General features: G+C 38.6%; 1 protein-coding gene across 8 annotated transcripts in view; it reads right to left on the bottom strand.

Moving 5' to 3' along the window:
- The window catches only part of CNTN4 (contactin 4), a 928656-nt gene that overhangs the window by 187128 nt on the left and 721213 nt on the right, over window positions 1-20315 (bottom strand). For 7 of the 8 annotated variants that reach the window (XM_082412135.1, XM_082412132.1, XM_082412131.1 and 4 more), the window contains one exon: window positions 47-244. The exons of the other annotated variant lie outside the window; for it this stretch is intronic. In XM_082412135.1, the coding sequence (XP_082268261.1) occupies window positions 47-244 (198 nt within the window). The remainder of the gene's footprint in view (window positions 1-46; window positions 245-20315) is intronic. 8 annotated transcript variants of the gene reach the window in all.

The raw sequence follows: 20315 nt of genomic DNA, 5'->3' as shown, positions 1-20315 counted from the left end.
TATGATCACAAAAAGCAGAATTACGAAAATCCCTTAGAAAACTCACCATCATTTCTCAATATTAGCGGTGTGGGTGGCCCCAGGACCTTTTGGTTTGTCACTGTATTTGTAACCACACAGGTATAATTTCCAACATCTGATTTTTCTACTTTGGCAATATACAGATTCCCAGTCTCTTGAGAAACGAAGCGGCGATTATCCTGATAGGAAGGGTATTCATTGAAAATCCAGGCATAGCTCAGCTCTGAAAGCAAAAGGAATCATCATTACAAATATGTCTTTTGTAACAACTCTACTGTACTCATGAAAGAACTGGTTAAGTTAAAAATTCATATTCCTGCCCAATGGTCCTTTTTCAGCCTGCTAAATATCAATAGGAAGTAATTACAGTCCCTTAAAGCACTTATAGTCTTCCTACCATCAGTCAGTAAGATTTTATTCCTATATAACTAGAAGGTAAACTGATAGCCGATTAAGAGAAGTCCAATCTCTTTAAATCAAGGGAATAAGCATTTATAGTTTGCTAAGCATGTGCCAAGCACCATGTAATTAGTTACAGAGCTAATGCTCAAATTACAGACCCAGAGAGTCTACAATCTTGATATACCCTAGAAACTATTTAGATCATTTCTTTCATTTTATAGATAATAATCATAATAGTACATCACGGTGCCACATACTTGCATAGTACTTTGCCATTTCCAATACATTTTATAGTTTTCCATTAACTGAGAAACTTTGGCACAGAGGAACAAAGTAACGAATCTAAACTCAGCCCTAGTTAGAGACAATTCTGAGTCTCAATCCAGTCTTTTGCCAATGCCTCTTACTCTTAATGCAAATTCTCACTCCTTTCTCACTTGTGAGGTTGAACTCCTTTCCCACTATTTTAGTGAGATGGGGATTTAATATTGTAGCAAATACTCACTAAACATACAATGACTGGTTGCCTGGTCCCATAAATGCAAATCTGTATTTTTAAAAAATTAGCTGAAAAAATTATTACATACGTAAGGGAGTGACTATAAAGTCACCATCAAAGAGCAACCTTCTCACAAACACTTATTCATCCCAGAATGCCAGTGGGATGAGTGTAATAGACAGTCATACCTGAAAATATTCCTTTGAAAGATCTAATTTTTCTTAAGAACTAGGTGAATGTTTTGTGAACGAGCACGTTAGCCCATGCTTTCAATTTCAGAAAAGAAACCTAAATGACAGCGAGTTTAAATGATTTGCTGCAGTGAACTACCGTGCTCTGAGGAAACCAAACTTCTTTAGCTCCAGGCATTCCATGATTCCTCTCTTTAAAGTGTGATCCCCAGATTTGTTCAAAGCTGGAGAAGTGATATAGTACCCACTGGCACTGATTAGCCATCATGACCTGTTTTATTTTCAAAAGTTATTTTAGGCAGGAAGAGGAAGCAACTAGAGGCAAAGGGAGTCTCAGGTTTCAGAACTAGTTGGCTGTGTTCTTGTATGCTGCTTTTTAATATGATCCTGGCCTAAATTCTAAATGTATGGAGTGTCCTTGGAAAATGGCAGAAAGGTCACCTTAGCTTTGTATAGAGAATACTAACTATTGGAAAAGGCACTTGCTGTTTAGTACTTCAATGAGTCCCCAGTTGTAACTGGCCTCAGTAACTGAATGTGCAGCAGGAAACATATTCTGTCTTAATAACCCACTGTTTACATACAAAGGAGGGGTCATGCAGATTTCCTTCCCTTTATCACTGGATTATAACATTTCCGTATGCATTATTTTAGAGAGATATAATTATGTTTATATGAGAATAGCTAATCATTTTATTTACACATGTGCATGTAATTATAAATAACCCCATGCTGATGTCAAGAGGATACCTGGTGTAAATAAACAAGTGCTTCCCAAAAAGCTAGTTACTTCCTCAAGAAACTAAAATCTGGGGGAGGAAAGGCCCCTCTAATAGGTCATGAAGAAGAACCATGTGATATGGCAATTTTCCCATAAAAACAAGAGATTTAACAAACAGCACAGAGTAATGTGCTCCTCTCTCAATATGGTATGTGAGTTTCAGGAAAACCAAGTAATCTCTGAGCTTCTCAATTTTCTCATATGAATAATGAAGAGAACACTGCTTATCCCCTAATTAACTATAAGAGAGTTTTAAGAATAAATTAACATATCCAAAGTCACAAGGTAGAAGTTAGAAAGTAATTTACCAGCAAAATATTAATTAACACATACTTCTCCAAGGAGAGTTATAATCAAATATATAAACTGTGTATATATATTTTTTCCTGAAGATATTTTTCAAAACTGTTGCTAGTGGCTAGTGTCACAAGGCTTTCTTAATTTTGTAGGAGAAGGACAGTCTAGTAACTAGAAAGTTGTATGGACCATGGATATCAGGAAAAAGGACATCTGCTTTGTTATTTTCCTAATTGGAGTCAAAAAAAAAAATGACGAGAAAACCAAAATTCAAACCTGTATTCCATAAAGAAAGCCATTTAAACACTCTCCCTTTCAACTTCTTAATCCATCAAAAGGGGATAATTAATAAATGTGATACAGGTATGTGGTGACGATCAAGTTACGTGAAAGCCCTCTGAGTCATAAACACATCTGTATCATTAAAAGTTAATCATTTTTAAAGTAAATATAAGAACAAAAGTCAATTAACATGCTGTTGATCTATTTAAATTATTTTGGTTTCACTGCTTTTGTTACTTAGTGCTTTAGTAGGAGATGCAAACAACCATAAACATATTTTGCAGGATTTTCTAAACTGTGGTCCTTGGAATATTAATTCCCTGTTAACAGAAGTTCTCTACACCCCCGTCTACCTCAAATTTAAAAAGGTTGCATGACCAAATGACTTTAAGAAGCAGTGGATTAAGTAAAGTTTAACCGATTTAAAATTTTTTCCTTTCAGGACTTGCAAGAGGTTTTTAACATGCCAATGTTTCTCAAATTTCTTAGAGAGTATGTAAGCCATGCAAACTTATTTGATATAGAACTGCCTCCCAACCGCTCCACCCACACACTGTTTTTCTAAAAATTTATTAAGCCGTCACAAAACCTAGGTTGGGAAACCCTGAACTAATGCAATGATTTCAATTCAAGAAATGGTAAGTATAATATAAAGATTATTAACTGTATTACTTCAGTTCTGGGGAAAGCCATTAAGTTACAATAAACAACAGAAAACAACAAAATGTTGAAATAAAGTTGCAATAAGTTTCCAAAATTGTAATAGTAATATAACACTCTAACCATTTCCAGTGTTGTAGACAAAGGAACAAACCATAGTTCTGAAGACAAGTCTCAAATGGATTGTGCTAAGGATGGTAACTAACATCAATTCAACATGCAACCTTTGTAAAATACTGTTGAGCCCCAAAGTGTAAAGGTTAGCCAAAGAATCTTGGCTGGTGCACTGGTGAGATCACGTTGAGCTAAACACTGAGCCCCTTGAAGGGGGAAAGTCTCTAAAAATGATATTAATTTATTTTTCTTCACAGTAAAGAGCACTACCTGGAATACTGTACTTTTATTTGTCCACAACAATAAGTAAGGAGCATGAGTAATATAATATAATGATAATGCAGACATCAAAGCAGGAAAATATGTAGTAAGACTAAAAATTATGCAACATATAACTTGCCTTATCTGTTCTTTTTAAAGGTATGAAAGAGGAACAAAGCTGAAGGCATTACACTCACTAATTTCAAACTACACTACAAGCCTGCAGTAATTAAAACAGTATGGTATTAGCATAAAAACAGACACATAGATCAATGAAAGAGAATAGAGAGTCCAGATATAAACCTATACACATATGGTTAGTAAACTTCCTACTAAGGAGCCAAGAATATACCATAGGGAAAGAACAATAATTTGGTAAATGACATTGGGAAAACTGGACAGTCACATGCAAAAGAATGAAACTGGAACACTATCTTGAACCATATACAAAAGGTAACTCAAAGAGGATTAAAGATTTGAATGTAAGACCTGAAACCATAAAACTCCCAGGAGAAATAATAGGCAGTAAGCTCCTTGACATGGGGCTTAGAGATGATTTTTTGAATCTGACATCAAAAGCAAAAGGTAAAATAAGCAAGTGGGACTGCATCAAACTAAAAAACTTCTGCACAGTGAATGAAACCATCAATAAATTGAAAAGGCAACCTACTGAATGGAAGAAAACATTTACAAATCATATATCTGATAAGGTGGTTAATATCCAAAAAATATAAGGAACTACAACTCAGCAGCAAAAACATAAATCTGACTAAAAATGGGCAGACGCTCCCTGTTGGCTGTTTGGCCTGAGGCAACTCAGCACTGGAGCTTACCCGGCTCTTTTTATTTTTTTTTAACTTCTTTATTGGACTATAATTGCTTTAAAATGGTGTGTTAGTTTCTGCTTTATAACTAAGTGAATCAGCTATACATATACATACATCCCCATATCTCTTCCCTCTTGTGTCTCCCTCATTCCCACCCTCCCTATCCTACCCCTCTAGGTGGTCACAAAGCACCAAGCTGATCTCCCTGTACTATGCTGCTGCTTCCCACTAGCTTTCGGTTTTACATTTGGTAGTGTATATATATCCATGCCACTCTCTCACTTTGTCCCAGCTTACCCTTCCCCCTCTCTGTATCCTCAAGTCCATTCTCTAGTAGGTCTGTGTCGTTATTCTCATCCTGCCCCTAGGTTCTACATGACCATTTTTTCCTTTTTTTTTTTAAGACTTCATATACATGTGTTAGCATACAGTATTTGTTTTTCTCTTTCTGACTTACTTCACTCTGTATGGCAGTCTCTAGGTCCATCCACCTCACTACAAATAACTCAATATCATTTCTTTTTACGGCTGAGTAATACTCCATTGTATATATGTGTCACATCTTCTTTATCCATTCATCTGTCTATGGACGCTTAGGTTGCTTCCATGTCCTGGCTATTGTAAACAGAGCTGCAATGAACATTTTGTTACATGACTCTTTTTGAATTATGGTTTTCTCAGGGCATATGCCCAGTAGTGGGACTGTGGGGTCGTATGGTAGTTCTATTTTTAGTTTTTTAAGGAACCTCCATACTGTTCTCCATAGTGACTGTATCAATTTACATTCCCACCAACAGTGCAAGAGAGTCCCCTTTTCTCCACAACCTCTTCAGCATTTATTGTTTGTACATTTTTTGATGATGGCCATTCTGACTGGTGTGAGGTAATATCTCATTGTAGTTTTGATTTGCATTTCTCTAATGATTAATGAGGTTGAGCATCCTTTCATGTGTTTGTTGGCAGTCTGTATATTTTCTTTGGAGAAATGTCTATTTAGGACTTTGCCCATTTTTGGATTGGGTTGTTTGTTTTTTTGATATTGAGCTGCATGAGCTGCTTGTAAATTTTGGGGATTAATTCTTTGTCAGTTGCTTCATTTGCAAATAATTTCTCCCATTCTGACACCCGGCTCTTTGGTGGGGCTAATGGTGGACTCTGGGAGGGCTCACGCCCAGGAGTACTTCCCAGAACTTCTGCTGCCAGTGTCCTTGTCCCTGCAGTGAGCCACAGTCATGCCCTGCCTCTGCAGGAGACCCTCCAACACTAGCAGCCGTGTGGTTGACAGGGTCTTGGTGCTCCGGCCGGGTGTCAGGCCTGCGCCTCTTAGATGGGACAGCTGAGTTCAGAACATTGGTCCACCAAAGACCTCCCGGAGCCATGTGATATCAAATGGCGAAAGCTCTCCCAGAGATCTCCATCTCAACGCTAAGTCCCAGCTCTGCTCAACAAACAGCAAGCTACAGTGCTGGACACCCCATGCCAAACAAATAGCAAGAAAGGAACACAACCCCACCCATTAGCAGAGAGGCTGCCTAAAATCATAATAAGGTCACAGACACCCCAAAACACACCACCGGATGCGGCCCTGCCCACCAGAAAGACAAGATCCAGCCTCATCCACCAGAACACAGGTACCAGTCCCCTCCATCAGGAAATGTACACAACCCACTGAACCAAACTTACCCACTGGGGGCAGATGCCAAAAACAATGGGAACTAAGAAACTGCAGCCTGTGAAAAGGAGACCCCAAACACAGTAAGTTAAGCAAAATGAGAAGACAGAGAAATATACAGCAGATGAAGGAGAAAGGTAAAAACCCACCAGACCAAACAAATGAAGAGCAAATAGGCCGTCTACCTGAAAAAGAATTCAGAGTAATGATAGTAAAGATGATCCAAAATCTTGGAAATAGAATGGAGAAAATACGAGAAACGTTTAACAAGGACCTAGAAGAACCAAAGAACAAACAAACAATGAGGAACAACACAATAAGTGAAATTAAAAATTCTCTAGAAGGAATCAATAGCAGAATAACTGAGGCACAAGAACGGATAAGTGACCTGGAAGATAAAATAGTGGAAATAACTACTGCAGAGCAGAATAAAGAAAAAAGAAAGAAAAGAATTGGGAAAGTCTCAGAGACTTCTTGGACTACATTAAACACACCAATATTCGAATTATAGGGGTCCCAGAACAAGAAGAGAAAAAGAAAGGGACTGAGAAAATATTTGAAGAGATTATAGTTGAAAACTTCCCTAATATGGGAAAGGAAATAGTCAATCAAGTCGAGGAAGCACAGAGAGTCCCATACAGGATAAATCCAAGGAGAAACATGTCAAGACACATATTAACCAAACAATCAAAAATTAAATACAAAGAAAAAATATTAAAAGCAGCAAGGGAAAAGCAACAAATAACATACAAGGGAATCTCCATAAGGTTAACAGCTGATTTCTCAGCAGAAACTCTGCAAGCCAGAAGGGTGTGGCAGGACAAATTTAAAGTGATGAAAGGAAAGACCCTACAACCAAGATTACTCTACCCAGCAAGGATCTCATTCAGATTCGATGGAGAAATTAAAACCTTACAGACAAGCAAAAGCTAAGAGAATTCAGCACCACCAAACCAGCTTTACAACAAATGCTAAAGAAACTTCTCTAGGGAGGAAACACAAGAGAAGGAAAAGACCTACAATAACAAACCCCAAACAATTAAGAAAATGGTAATAGGAACATACTTATCAATGATGACCTTAAATGTAAATGGATTAAATGCTCCAACCAAAAGACACAGGCTGGCTGAATGGATACAAAAACAAGACCCGTATATATGCTGTCTACAAGAGACCAATTCAGACCTAGGGACACATACAGACTGAAAGTGAGGGGATGGAAAAAGATATTCCATGCAAATGGAAATCAAAAGAAAGGTGGAGTAGCAATTCTCTTATCAGACAAAATAGACTTTAAAATAAAGACTATTACAAGAGACAATGAAGGACACTACATAATGATGAAGGGATCGATCCAAGGAGAAGATATCACAATTGTAAATATTTATGCACCCAACATATGAGCACCTGAACACATAAAGCAAATGCTAACAGCCACAAAAGGGAAAATTGACAGTATCACAATCATAGTAGGGGACTTTAACACCCCATTTTCACCAATGGACAGATCATCCAAAATGAAAATAAATAAGGAAACATAAGCTTTAAGTGATACATTAAACAAGATGGACTTAACTGATATTTATAGGACATTCCATACGAAAACAACAGAATACACTTTCTTCTCAAGTGCTCATGGAACATTTTCCAGGACAGATCATATCTTAGGTCACAAATCAAGCCTTGGTAAATTTAAGAAAATTGAAATCATATCAAATATCTTTTCCAACCACAATGCTATGAGACTAGATATCAATTACAGGAAAAAAATCTGTAAAAACTACTAACACATGGAGGCTAAACAATACACTACTAAAGAACCAAGAGATCACTGAAGAAATCAAAGAGGAAATCAAAAAATACCTAGAAACAAATGACAATGAAAACACGATGACCCAAAACCTATGGGATGCAGCAAAAGCAGTTCTAAGGGGAAGTTTATAGCAATACAATCCTACCTCAAGAAAAAAGAAACATCTCAAATAAACAACCTAATCTTACACCGAAAGCAATTAGAGAAAGAAGAACAAAAAAACCCCAAAGTTAGCAGCAGAAGGAAAGAAATCATAAAGATCAGATCAGATATAAATGAAAAGAAAATGAAGGAAACAATAGCAAAGATCAATAAAACTAAAAGTTGGTTCTTTGAGAAAATAAACAAAATTGATAAACCATTAGCCAGACACATCAAGAAAAAAAGGGAGAAGACTCAAATCAATAGAATTAGAAATGAAAAAGGAGAAGTAACAACTGACACTGCAGAAATACAAAGGACCATGAGAGATTACTACAAGCAACTATATGCCAATAAAATGGACAACCTGGAAGAAATGGACAACCTGGAAGAAATGGACAAATTCTTAGAAAAGCATAGCCTTCCAAGGAACCAGGAAGAAATAGAAAATATAAACAGACCAATCACAAGCACTGAGATTGAGACTGTGATTAAAAATCTTCCAACAAACAGAAATCCAGGACCAGATGGCTTCACAGGCGAATTTTATCAAACATTTAGAGAAGAGCTAACACCTATCCTTCTCAAACTCTTCCAAAATATAGCAGAGGGAGGAACACTCCCAAACTCTTTCTACGAGGCCACCATCACCCTGATACCAAAACCAGACAAAGATGTCACAAAGAAAGAAGACTACAGGCCAATATCACTGATGAACATAGATGCAAAAATCCTCAACGAAACACTAGCAAACAGAATCCAACAGCACATTAAAAGGATCATACACCATGACCAAGTGGGGTTTATCCCAGGATGCAAGGATTCTTCAATATACGCAAATCACTCAATGTGATACACCATATTAGCAAATTGAAGGATTAAAAACCATATGATCATCTCAATAGATGCAGAGAAAGCTTTTGACAAAATTCAACACCCACTTATGATAAAAACTCTCCAGAAAGTAGGCATAGAGGGAACTTACCTCAACATAATAAAGGTCAAATATGACAAACCCACAGTCACCATCATTATCAGTGGTGAAAGACTGAAACCATTTCCACTAAGATCAGGAACAAGACAAGGGTGCCCACTCTCACCAATATTATTCAACACAGTTTTGGAAGTTTTAGCCACAGCAATCAGAGAAGAAAAAGAAATAAAAGGAATCCAAATGAGGAAAGAAGTAAAACTGTCACTGTTTGCCTATGACATGATACTATACATAGAGAATCCTAAAGATGCTACCAGAAAAGTACTACAGCTAATCAATGAATTTGGTAAAGTAGTAGGATACAAAAGTAATGCACAGAAATCTCTTGAATTCCTATACAGTAATGATGAAAAATCTGAAAGAGAAATTAAGGAAACACTCCCATTTACCATTGCAACAAAAAGAATAAAATACCTAGGAATAAATCTACCTAAGGAGACAAAAGACCTGTATGCAGAAAACTATAAGGCACTGATGAAAGAAATTACAGATGATACAAACAGATGGAGAGATATACCGTGTTCTTGGATTGGAAGACTCAATATTGTGAAAATGACTATACTACCCAAAGCAATCTACAGATTCAATGCAATCCCTATCAAAATGACAATGGCATTTTTTACAGAACTAGAACAAAAAATCTTAAAATTTGTATGGAGACACGAAAAACCCCGAATAGCCAAAGCAGTCTTGAGGGAAAAAAAAGGAGCTGCAGGAATCAGACTCCCTGACTTCAGACTATACTACAAAGCTACAGTAATCAAGACAATATGGTACTGGCACAAAAACAGAAACATAGATCAATGGAACAAGATAGAAAGCCCAGAGGAAACCCACACACCTATGGTCAACTAATCTATGACAAAGGAGGCAAGGATATACAATGGAGAAAAGACAGTCTCTTCAATAAGTGGTGCTGGGAAAACTGGACAGCTACATGTAACAGAATGAAATTAGAACACTCCCTAACACCATACACAAAAATAAACTCAAAACGGATTAGAGACCTAAATGTAAGACTGGACACTATAAAACTCTTAGAGGAAAACATAGGAAGAACACTCTTTGACATAAATCACAGCAAGATCTTTTTGGATCCACCTCCTAGAGTAATGGAAATAAAAACAAAAATAAACAAATGGGACCTAATGAAACTTCAAAGCTTTTGCACAGCAAAGAAAACCATAAACAAGACGAAAAGACAACCCTCAGAATGGGAGAAAATATTTGCAAACGAATCAACAGACAAAGGATTAATCTCCAAAATATATAAACAGCTCATGCAGCTCAATATTAAAGAAACAAACAACCCAATCCAACAATGGGCAGAACAGCTAAATAGACATTTCTCCAAAGAAGACATACAGATGGCCAAGAAACATGAAAAGCTGCTCAACATCACTAATTAGCAGAGAAATGCAAATCAAAACTACAAGGAGGTATCACCTCACACCAGTTAGAATGGGCATCATCAGAAAATCTACAGACAACAAATGCTGGAGAGGGTGTGGAGAAAAGGGAACCCTCTTGCACTGTTGGTGGGAATGCAAATTGATACAGCCACTATGGAGAACAGTATGGAGGTTCCTTAAAAAACTAAAAATAGAATTTCCATATGATCCAACAATCCCACTACTGGGCGTATACCCAGAGAAAACCATAATTCAAAGAGACACATGCACCCCCATGTTCATTGTAGCACTATTTACAATAGTCAGGTTATGGAAGCAACCTAAATGCCCATTGACAGATGAATGGATAAAGAAGATGTGGCACATATATACGATGGAATATTACTCAGCCATAAAAAGGAACGAAATTGGGTCATTTGTTGAGACGTGGATGGATCTAGAGACTGTCATACAGAGTGAAGTAAGTCAGAAAGAGAAAAACAAATATCGTATATTAATGCATGTATGTGGAGCCTAGAAAAATGGTACATATGAACCGGTTTCCAGGGCAGAAGTTGAAACACAGATGTAGAGAACAAACGTATGGACACCAAGGGGGGAAAGCAATGGGGGATGGGGGTGGTGGTGTGATGAATTGGGCAATTCGGATTGACATGTATACTCTGATGTGTATAAAATTGATGACTAATAAGAACCTGCTTTTTTTAAAAAAATAAAATAAAATTCAAAAAAAAAAAAAAACTACCATGAGGTATCACCTCACACAGGTCAGAATGGCCATCATCAAAAAATGTACAAACAATAAATGCTGGAGAGGGTGTGGAGAAAAGGGAACCCTCTTGCACTGTTGGCGGGAATGTAAATTGATACAGCCACTATGGAGAACAGTATGGAGGTTCTTTAAAAAACTAAAAATAGAACTACCATACGACCCATTAGTCCCACTACTGGGCATATACCCTGAGAAAACCATAATTCAAAAAGAGTCATGAACCACAGTGTTCACTGCAGCTCCATTTACATTAGCCAGGACATGGAAGCAACCTAAGTGTCCATCAACAGATGAATGGATAAAGAAGATGTGGCACATATATACAATGGAATATTACTCAGCCATAAAAAGAAACAAAACTGAGTTATTTGTCATGAGTGGATGGACCTAGAGACTGTCATACAGAGTGAAGTAAGTCAGAAAGAGAAAAACAAATTCCATATGCTAACACATATATATGGAATCTAAACAACAGCAAAAAAAACCAACCATGGTTCTGAAGAACCTAGGGGCAGGACAGGAATAAAGACGCAGACGTAGAGAATGGACTTGAGGACACGGGGAGGGGGAAAGGTAAGCTGGGACAAATGAGAGAGTGGCATGGACATATATACACTACCAAATGTAAAATAGATAGCTAGTAGGAAGCAACCGCATAGCACAGGGAGATCAGCTTGGTGCTTTGTGACCACCTAGAGGGGTGGGATAGGGAGGGTCCGAGGAAGGGAGACGCAAGAGGGAAGAGATATGGGAACATATGTATACGTATAGCTGATTCACTTTGTTATAAAGCTGAAACTAACACATCATTGTAAAGCAATTATACCCTAACAAAGATGTTAAAGAAAAAAAAGTGCAGATCTGAACAAGTATTTTTCCAAAGAAGACATACTGATGGCCAACAGGCGCATAAAAAGACATTCAACATCATTAATCATCAAGAAGATGTAAATGAAAATCACAATGAGCTATTATCTCATACCTGTTAGAATGGCTATTATCAAAAGGACAAGAAATAAGAAGCATTGGAGAGGGTGTGGAGGAAAGGGAACCCTTGTGCACTGTTGGTGGGAATATAAATTGGTGCAGTCACTATGGAACACAGTATGGAGGTTCTTCAAAAAATTAAAAATAGAACTTCCATATGATCCAGCAATCCCACTTCTGGGTATTTACCTCAAGAAAACTAAAACACTAACTTGAAAAGATATCTGCTCCCCCATATTCACTGCAGCATTATTTACAATAGCCAGGTATAGAAACAACCTAAGTGTCCAGTGGTGGATGAATGGATAAACAAATCATATATAAATATAAATACACACACACAGAGAATGGAATATTATTCAGCCATTAAAAAAGGATTAAATCTTGCCATTTGAGACAACATGGATAGACCTTGATAGTATTACGCTAAGCGAAATAAGTCAAAGAAAGAAAGATGATTATCACGTGATCTTACTTATATGTGGAATCTAAAACACAAAGCAACAAACCAACAAACCAAGTTTGTAGATATGAAGAACAGACTGGTACTTGCCAGAGGCAGGGGGTGAGGTAGTAGGAGAAATGGGTGAAGGGCATTAAAAAGGTAAAAAACAAACTGAATTTATAAAATCTTAAAACAAAACTCCCTAGCAATTCCATTACCTCAACAGAATGATAGCTATTGTTTGGAATACCTTTTCAATTCTTGCCTATATGCCTGTAGGCTTTTCATGATTTTAACCATAGCTTAAATATTATTAAAGAAAAAAAAAAAAGGGAATTCCCTAGCGGTCCAGTGGTTAAGACTCAGCGCTTTCACTGCTGAGGGCCCAGGTTCGATCCCCGGTCAGGGAACTAAGATCCCGCAAACCACGCAGCACGGCCAAAAAAAAAAAAGTGTTTTTTTAACAAAGCAAAAAGCCAACAACAACCAAACAAAAAATATGACAATTCTGAGGCCTAGAACAGGTAAGACTGGAGAGTCAGAAAGTGGCAAAACAGACTACAGCTTAGGCCTTCTACCTACATTCCCATTCCAATGCTCCCTCCCAAAGCAGTAAAAGCTCTTGAAGTTTGAAAGCAAGGAGTTAGTATTGTTATATTACTCACGAGACAATGCAGTTTTCCCCTAAGAACCAGTCTATTTTTATCAGAGCAGAACATTAATTCACTGGGTTACATGAAATGCTAACCACATTCTGAAAAAATAAAGCCAAGTAAATAAAACAAAATAAATGCTCATGTGCTGTAAAAATGTATCCCACTCCGTCTGATTTCCTTAGGGACTTTGATGCAATATTTATACTTGTTCAAACTTGACAGATTTCTTTTGATAAGTTTTCACACACTAATTGCTCTGGAAGTGACAGACAGTTCCTGTCCCATTGGCAATTTTTATCAACTGAGTAAACAGACACTTGGAATGCAATATTTAATAGATTGTGAGGTTTCTGATGTTCAACTGAAAAATACTGAGACTGGTTAGAATGTGATAGCTATTAAGGCAGAAGGACCTAGGGATGGTTTTCTAACTCGTAGCATCTAAGTCTATAGGAAATTAACTACGAAACATCATCCTCTTAATTGGTCCCTTCTTCCCTATCTTTGGGCCAACAGCGAAGGATGTTTGTTTATTATTTTTAAAAGAAGACATCAATCAAGGAGTTTTCAAATTCAGGTACTCACTGAGCAAGTTTACCCTCTGATCAGAGTGCTCAAGATGAATGCTCTTAACCTCACCTTGATGCCGCCTAATTTCTTTCTAGAGTCATGTTATGTTGCACGACATTCTGAGTCATATCCCAAGGCGTAGCAAAGATGTCAGTTTTCAAAGATACCTTTCTTACTCCTCAAAGTTTTAAATTTGAAAGGGACCTAAGTCCAACCCCTGTGATTTCACAGATCAGGAAGCTGAGGCCTAGAGAAATTACATGCCTGGACGACAGGCTCACATTTGATAAGTGGGCAGAAATGGGGTGACGGGGTAGTTGCAATATTCATATGAGCTGGTTCTGTTAGCAAGCCATATGTTCCTCTCAGGATTTAATCTGGAGCTAGAAGAGATCAGTTTTCTTTATCCGTAAATTTAAAGAGTAGAATTAGATGACCTCTAAGTATCTTCCAGCATTAAAATCCCATGATTCTATAAGCACATCATCAAATCCAACATCCTGTTTTGACAAATGAAGAAAGTGGGATCCAAAGAGACCCAGTAACTTGCTAAGATTCACACAGGTAGTTTATGGGCAGGTCAAGAAGTAGAACTTTTATACACACACACACACAAACAGGCATACGCACTTATATCTGAGTTAAGCTGTGCTGTGTAGAAGGATAACTGAATTGATAGTCAGGAGACCTGGATTCTAGTCCTGGCACTGCAACCACTTTGGGCTTTGAACAATTGCTTCAACAGCGTGAGAGCCTCCTGATCTTTAGACAGATTTATACTCACCTCTCCTACATTTTGCACAGTCTTGTGAGGTTAAATTTCAACTGAGATAGGATTCTAAGCAAGTAGATGTGAAAAAATGTATTTTAAATGATTCTACAAATGAAATAGGCTTTGAGAATGAAGTCATTGGTTTACTTGTTGGCCAAATATTTACCCGGCATTAACCATTTACAAAAGCATGGAGCTCAGTGCTGGAAGTCCGTGTGGGCAAAGGGGCAGAGAGCATAACCCCAGTGGAAAGATCCCTGAATGTGGTGTCAAGAAACATAGACTGAGTCTTGGCTTCAGTGCTTCTCAGCTACAAAGTAATTTCTACTTCTCAGTTTTCTCATCTGGAAAACAGGGCTAATAAAAAGAACACTTGTCCTGCTAGGTGGACATCAACCATGTTAATTTAAGTCAATATTTTAAAGATTCTGCTGTGGTTTTGTTTTGCTTTGTTTGTTTTTGCTTATAAACTGATCGATAAGTCATTTGTCTTCCTCTGACCTGAGGAGAAGGGAGACATTATACATTGTGAGTAATCTCATTAATTCCGGGAAAAAAAAGAACTCAGCGAGGAACCTTAAACACAAAGCGGCCCTAGTTATTATGCACCATAAACAGGTAGTGGAAGAGTCAAAGAAAAGAGTGTGTTTTTCTGTATTGAAGTGATATCCCAAGAGGGGGTGACTGATAGACTTCTGACGTCTGAAAGCTGAAGCCTCTGGATGACACCTCTAATACCAAGACACTAAATGATCAATGTAAGTATATTTGAATAGCGTCTTGGGAAACAGGAGTGGAGGGGAGGTGTCTGAGAGGAGCTGAAATTGAAGAGCTGGAATAGGACAGATATTGTACCTCTGTTAATTAGAAGATGGACTTATGGGCGTTTAACACCTATGATAATGGCCACAGACCTTGACAACTTAGGTTGCTGAAATCATGGCTGTGGCTTAAAAGGACCCCTGTTATAGATGCTCTGTGTCCCAGAGAACTGGGTTTAAACAAGAAGTCCATCATCAAGCAGGACCTCCCAGGGTTCAGACACTGTTTTGCATTATTCATTAGTGCTGAGTGGAGTAGGGATGGCATATATGTATCACTTGGACCAGCAGTCGCCATGCCTTCTCTCATGACAGACACTGCAAATTGACTATGCCAGACACAGATTCACAATCCTCAACGTGGCGCTTCAGGCCGTTACCTCCAATCAGTTCATGTTGGCACATGAAGTCAAACCTTTTTACCATCTTTGCAAAAGTGATTTAGGGGAAATGCAATGGTGACCATGTGAGGCAAGGATTAGATAAGACCCAGTGCTAAAACTCATCCAAACTCGTGGCAAGCATTTCTAAAAATAAGCCTCCTGACTAAGCCTCCTGACCACTCACTGCATTCAATGATTTTTAGTACATGATCTTTACTCACTCAGATGTGGCAGTGGAGGTATGGGAAGTAAGATGGAAAAAGAGTATTTTCTAGTCATGTATACAGCTCTTGAATATTGCTCTTGTGTATGGCTTACAATTTCCCCCATTTTATGGGTGACTTCTTGTTTTTTTGTCTCTATTTTATTGAGAAATTGGACAGTTTTCTGGAGTATAAATTTTCTTTAAACATTTTTAGGTGGAAGTTTACGAATTTAACTTGAAGGCAATTTAACACATTGTTCTGACAAAAAGCCAGAAATGAGTGTATGATGGAATAGGTATAAAACTCACACAAATTTAAAGGTAAAAGGAAAAACTTCAACAAAATCTGTACTTTGCAGTGGATTGCTTTAGGATATGCTCCCAGATTCCCAGGGGCAGATGCTGACTCTCCTTTGCTCTCAGAAATGGATCAGTAAAAAAGTTTGAGAAATACTGCCTAGGCCTGGAGTCAGCAAACTTCTATACTCCAAGGGAAGAAGCCCTATAATTTTTAGACAGAATAGCATCCTTTCTGTTGGCATAGTCAGACTCCTGAGTGGAGGCAGGAAAGTGATGGCACATGAAACGGATTTAGCTTACAAAAGTGTGTGTGTTTTTTATGGCTTAAACTGTTTTGAAAACACTGAAAATCAAATAGACATCTAGATAATTAGGGTTTTCTTGAAACTCAAACACAGTTCTTAAATATCAGGCTTCAAGAGGAATCAGGGGGGTGCACACAGCACCTGCTGCTCTAGTGGGTCCCCAGCTAGAGTGAGCTCCAGAATTATCAGAAGGGCTTGTTACTACACAGAATGTTGGGTCCCACACCCAGAGTTCCTGATTCAGGATGTTGGGAATGGGGACTGAGAATCTGCATGTCTAACAGGCTCCCAGGTGCTGCTGCTGCTGCTGGTCTGGAGACCACACTTGGAGAAACACTCCTTTAAAAGGCTGACTACATTAGGCTCTCATTCTATCAGGGAAACAACTGGCAGAGCTGAGCACCAGCTTCCCACTTGGAAGCAGGCAAGCGGTCTTCTGTTTGCCACAGTCTCTACCAATCCCTAGTGTACACCAGGCCCGTATTACTCAGTAGGCAATTTAGCTTGTGAGCTCTGCTTTGGTATCTAGAAGGAAAGACAAATCAAGATATGGGAGTGACCCTTAGTTGTGTGCTTTTGTTCGCATGTGAATGGTACTGGGGACCATAAACACAAGCCAACCTGAGTATTTTGACGAGATGAAGGTGGAGGTGGTGCTGAAACCACACAGAATCAGCATCAGAGCTTTGCGTGATTCTAACAGGGAATGGTCCAGCCTGCTCACTGTGGTCAAACTAGGAAGGCCACAGCACAGCTGGAGAAGACTTGAATGCGCAGATGAAAATACCGTTCATTGGGGATTACAGGATTTTTCTTTCAGTTATTTGTTAAATATTGAGCATTTAAAGCAGTCAAAGTAGCACCCTATTTTATGAAGAGCTCCAACAACAGCCAAAGTTCATTTGAGAAGTATTAATCCCGTGAAGCATAGATACCCTTCAAAAGCCAAGTATAAAATGTGAAAACCACATAAAAGTTGACGAGCTCATTGCCCAATTCTAGAAAGAATACCACTTTTCCTGGGGTAGTGGAAGAACAGAACATCAGATGACAAAACTCTTTCAGCTTAATATTTATGCCCTCTTCACACAATGCCTTCCCCCAGATCCGAGATATCTCTAGAAGGAGTAAATTTCCTGTTGCAGGGGGAAGGGCAAATGCAATCAGCATACAAGTCCTGTTTCTTGCACCCACGGCTGTCTCACCATTACCTCTCATTGGCTTCAGGACATTCATTTTGCCAACTTCAGGCTGACTGCCACTCCACTCCAACCCACACACAACTGCCAGAGTAATCCTTCTACGGAACCACTCTAAATCAGGCCCCTCCTTTGCACACAGGTCTTTTGTGAGCCCCCATGCCTCTTGGATTAAGTAAAATGCATCAAGCTAGTATTCAAGTCCTTCCAAAGCAGGACTCCATATTATCTAGTCTTAGCTTTCCACACTTCTTTACATGTAGATCTATATTTGGGAGAGGATTCCTCAAGCTGACCTCTACAAACCTCCAGGGAGGCTGAGGAGGGGCAGCCGTGATTAATTTATTCATACAATACATCCTTATTCCCTCAGGGATCACTTTTCGATACAAAGATGAGGCACCAAAAGAAAGCTCTGCCCACCCTGTTTGGCTTTAAGTAGAGAGCTCTGTTGTAAATCTTTTGGGTGATTTGCACTTCTCAACAAAATTGTATCTTAAGGAAGGTTCATACTGCTAAGTAGGTTCGTTTAAGGTAACATGGAAAACCAGTCACTGCTCCCCTGAGAGTCTCCCTGCCGAGGCCAGTGCACTGTCTTCCCAGGATTCCCTTCCCACTTCTGCTTAACTCAACCACTGCCTTCTACAAAAAAAGCCATTTTCTGGCCTGGGAAATATAAGTGGTCTCTCCTCAACAACCAAATAAGCATGTGTGTCTTTTCTGCCTCATAGCAACTGCACATTCTCTCACATATTAAAATGTTTTTCCCATATGAGAATGGTTCAATCGCTTGTCTCCTCTCCGACTACCGAACTTGAGTACTACTTGTGCACCAGAATACGTACGGCAGGAGAACACAGGTTTCACTTTGGTCCCTCACATTCTGAAAGCAACTCAGGTAAACACTAGTTGAATTGAACTGAAATTCCAAATGTCAGAAGTTTCCAGGAGCCACAATTTCATTACTGAACTCGAGGCCCAGAGTGCTAGTGAGAAGTAAGTTAACTGCAAATAAGAGGCTACAAGGCTTTCATCAGACCACTGATGGCAAATCAAAATCACTGAAATCAGAGAAGGGCAAAAACTCTGTAATATCAGAGTCCATATGTTTTCAATCAGAATGCATAAGGCTTTTCCCTAAAAAAGCTTTCTTTTTCTTCTTTATTTCTGACTCTTGGATGCAGTTTACTAAGTTTACAAAATGGCAGAAAGAAAAGATGACTGATTCATAGTCTTTCGAATATCCGAGTGAGAAAGACTCAGGAAAAGCAGAGGTAAGCATGCAGGGGTGGAGCTGGCCCACACGACTTACCAGGCTAAATGTCATATATTGAAAAAATGACTTGAGTTACCAGATGACGCCTGTGTGCCCTGGCCAGATTACAGATACTCAAAGTTGGCAGTAATCCCTGGACTAAGATATTTACATGCACAAGAAAGGTAAACCTGGCTCCAGTGAGGCAGATTTTCCCATCTACCTTTAAGTAAGGCTACATCTTATAAATGCAGGCTTAACTCAGAGATAATTGAGAGTTTGGTTCCTGACCACTGCAATAAAGCACCTCATATGAGGTGCTCTGGTTTTCCAGTATATATAAAAGTTATGTTTAGACCATACTGTAGTCCATTAAATTTGCAAGAGCATTATATCTAAAAAAATGTACATACCTTAAAACTAAAAAATATTAATACTTTATCTCTAAAAAATTCTTACCATCATCTGAGCCTTCAGTGAGTTGTAATCTTTTTGCAATAGTAACATCAAACATCACTGACCACAGATCACCATAATACATATAATAACAATGAAAAAGTTTGAAATATTGTGAGGATTACCAAAATACGGCACAGAGACAGAAAACAGCAAATGCTGTTGGAAAAATCATGCCAATAGAACTTGCTTGACGAAGGATTGCCCCAAACCGTAAATTTGTAAAAAATGAAATATCTGTGAAGTGCAGTAAAATGAAGTGCAATAAAATGAGATAAGCCAATACATTAGCAGAACCATAACTTGCTTAATTCTTTACATTTCCAAAACACTTTGGTATCTATTATCTCATTTGTTGGCTCTGACAATTTTTGGAAATAAGTAGGATAAAGATTAGTTCCGGGGACTTCCCTGGTGGCACAGTGGTTAAGAATCCACCTGCCAATGCAGGGGACACGCCCTGGTCTGGGAAGATCCTACATGCTGTGGAGCAACTAAGCCGATGTGCCACAACTACTGAGCCTGCGTTCTAGAGCCCACGAGCTACAACTACTGAAGCCCGTGTGCCCTACAGCCTGTGCACCACAACTACTGAGCCTACGCACCGCAACTAATGAAGCCTGCGCGCCTACAGCTCGTGCTCTGCAACAAGAGAAGCCACCGCAATGAGAAGGCCATGCACCACAATGAAGAGTAGCCCCTGCTCGCTACAACTGGAGAAAGCCCGCGCACAGCAATGAAGACCCAATGCAGCCAAAAATAAATTTTAAAAAATTGCTGTTAAAAAAAAAAAAAAAAAAAGATCAGTTCCATTGGAGACAG

Source organism: Balaenoptera physalus, assembly GCF_965194825.1.
Source record: "Balaenoptera physalus genome assembly, chromosome: 11".
NCBI lineage: Eukaryota > Metazoa > Chordata > Mammalia > Artiodactyla > Balaenopteridae > Balaenoptera > Balaenoptera physalus.
This window is presented reverse-complemented; position numbering and strand designations above follow the sequence as displayed.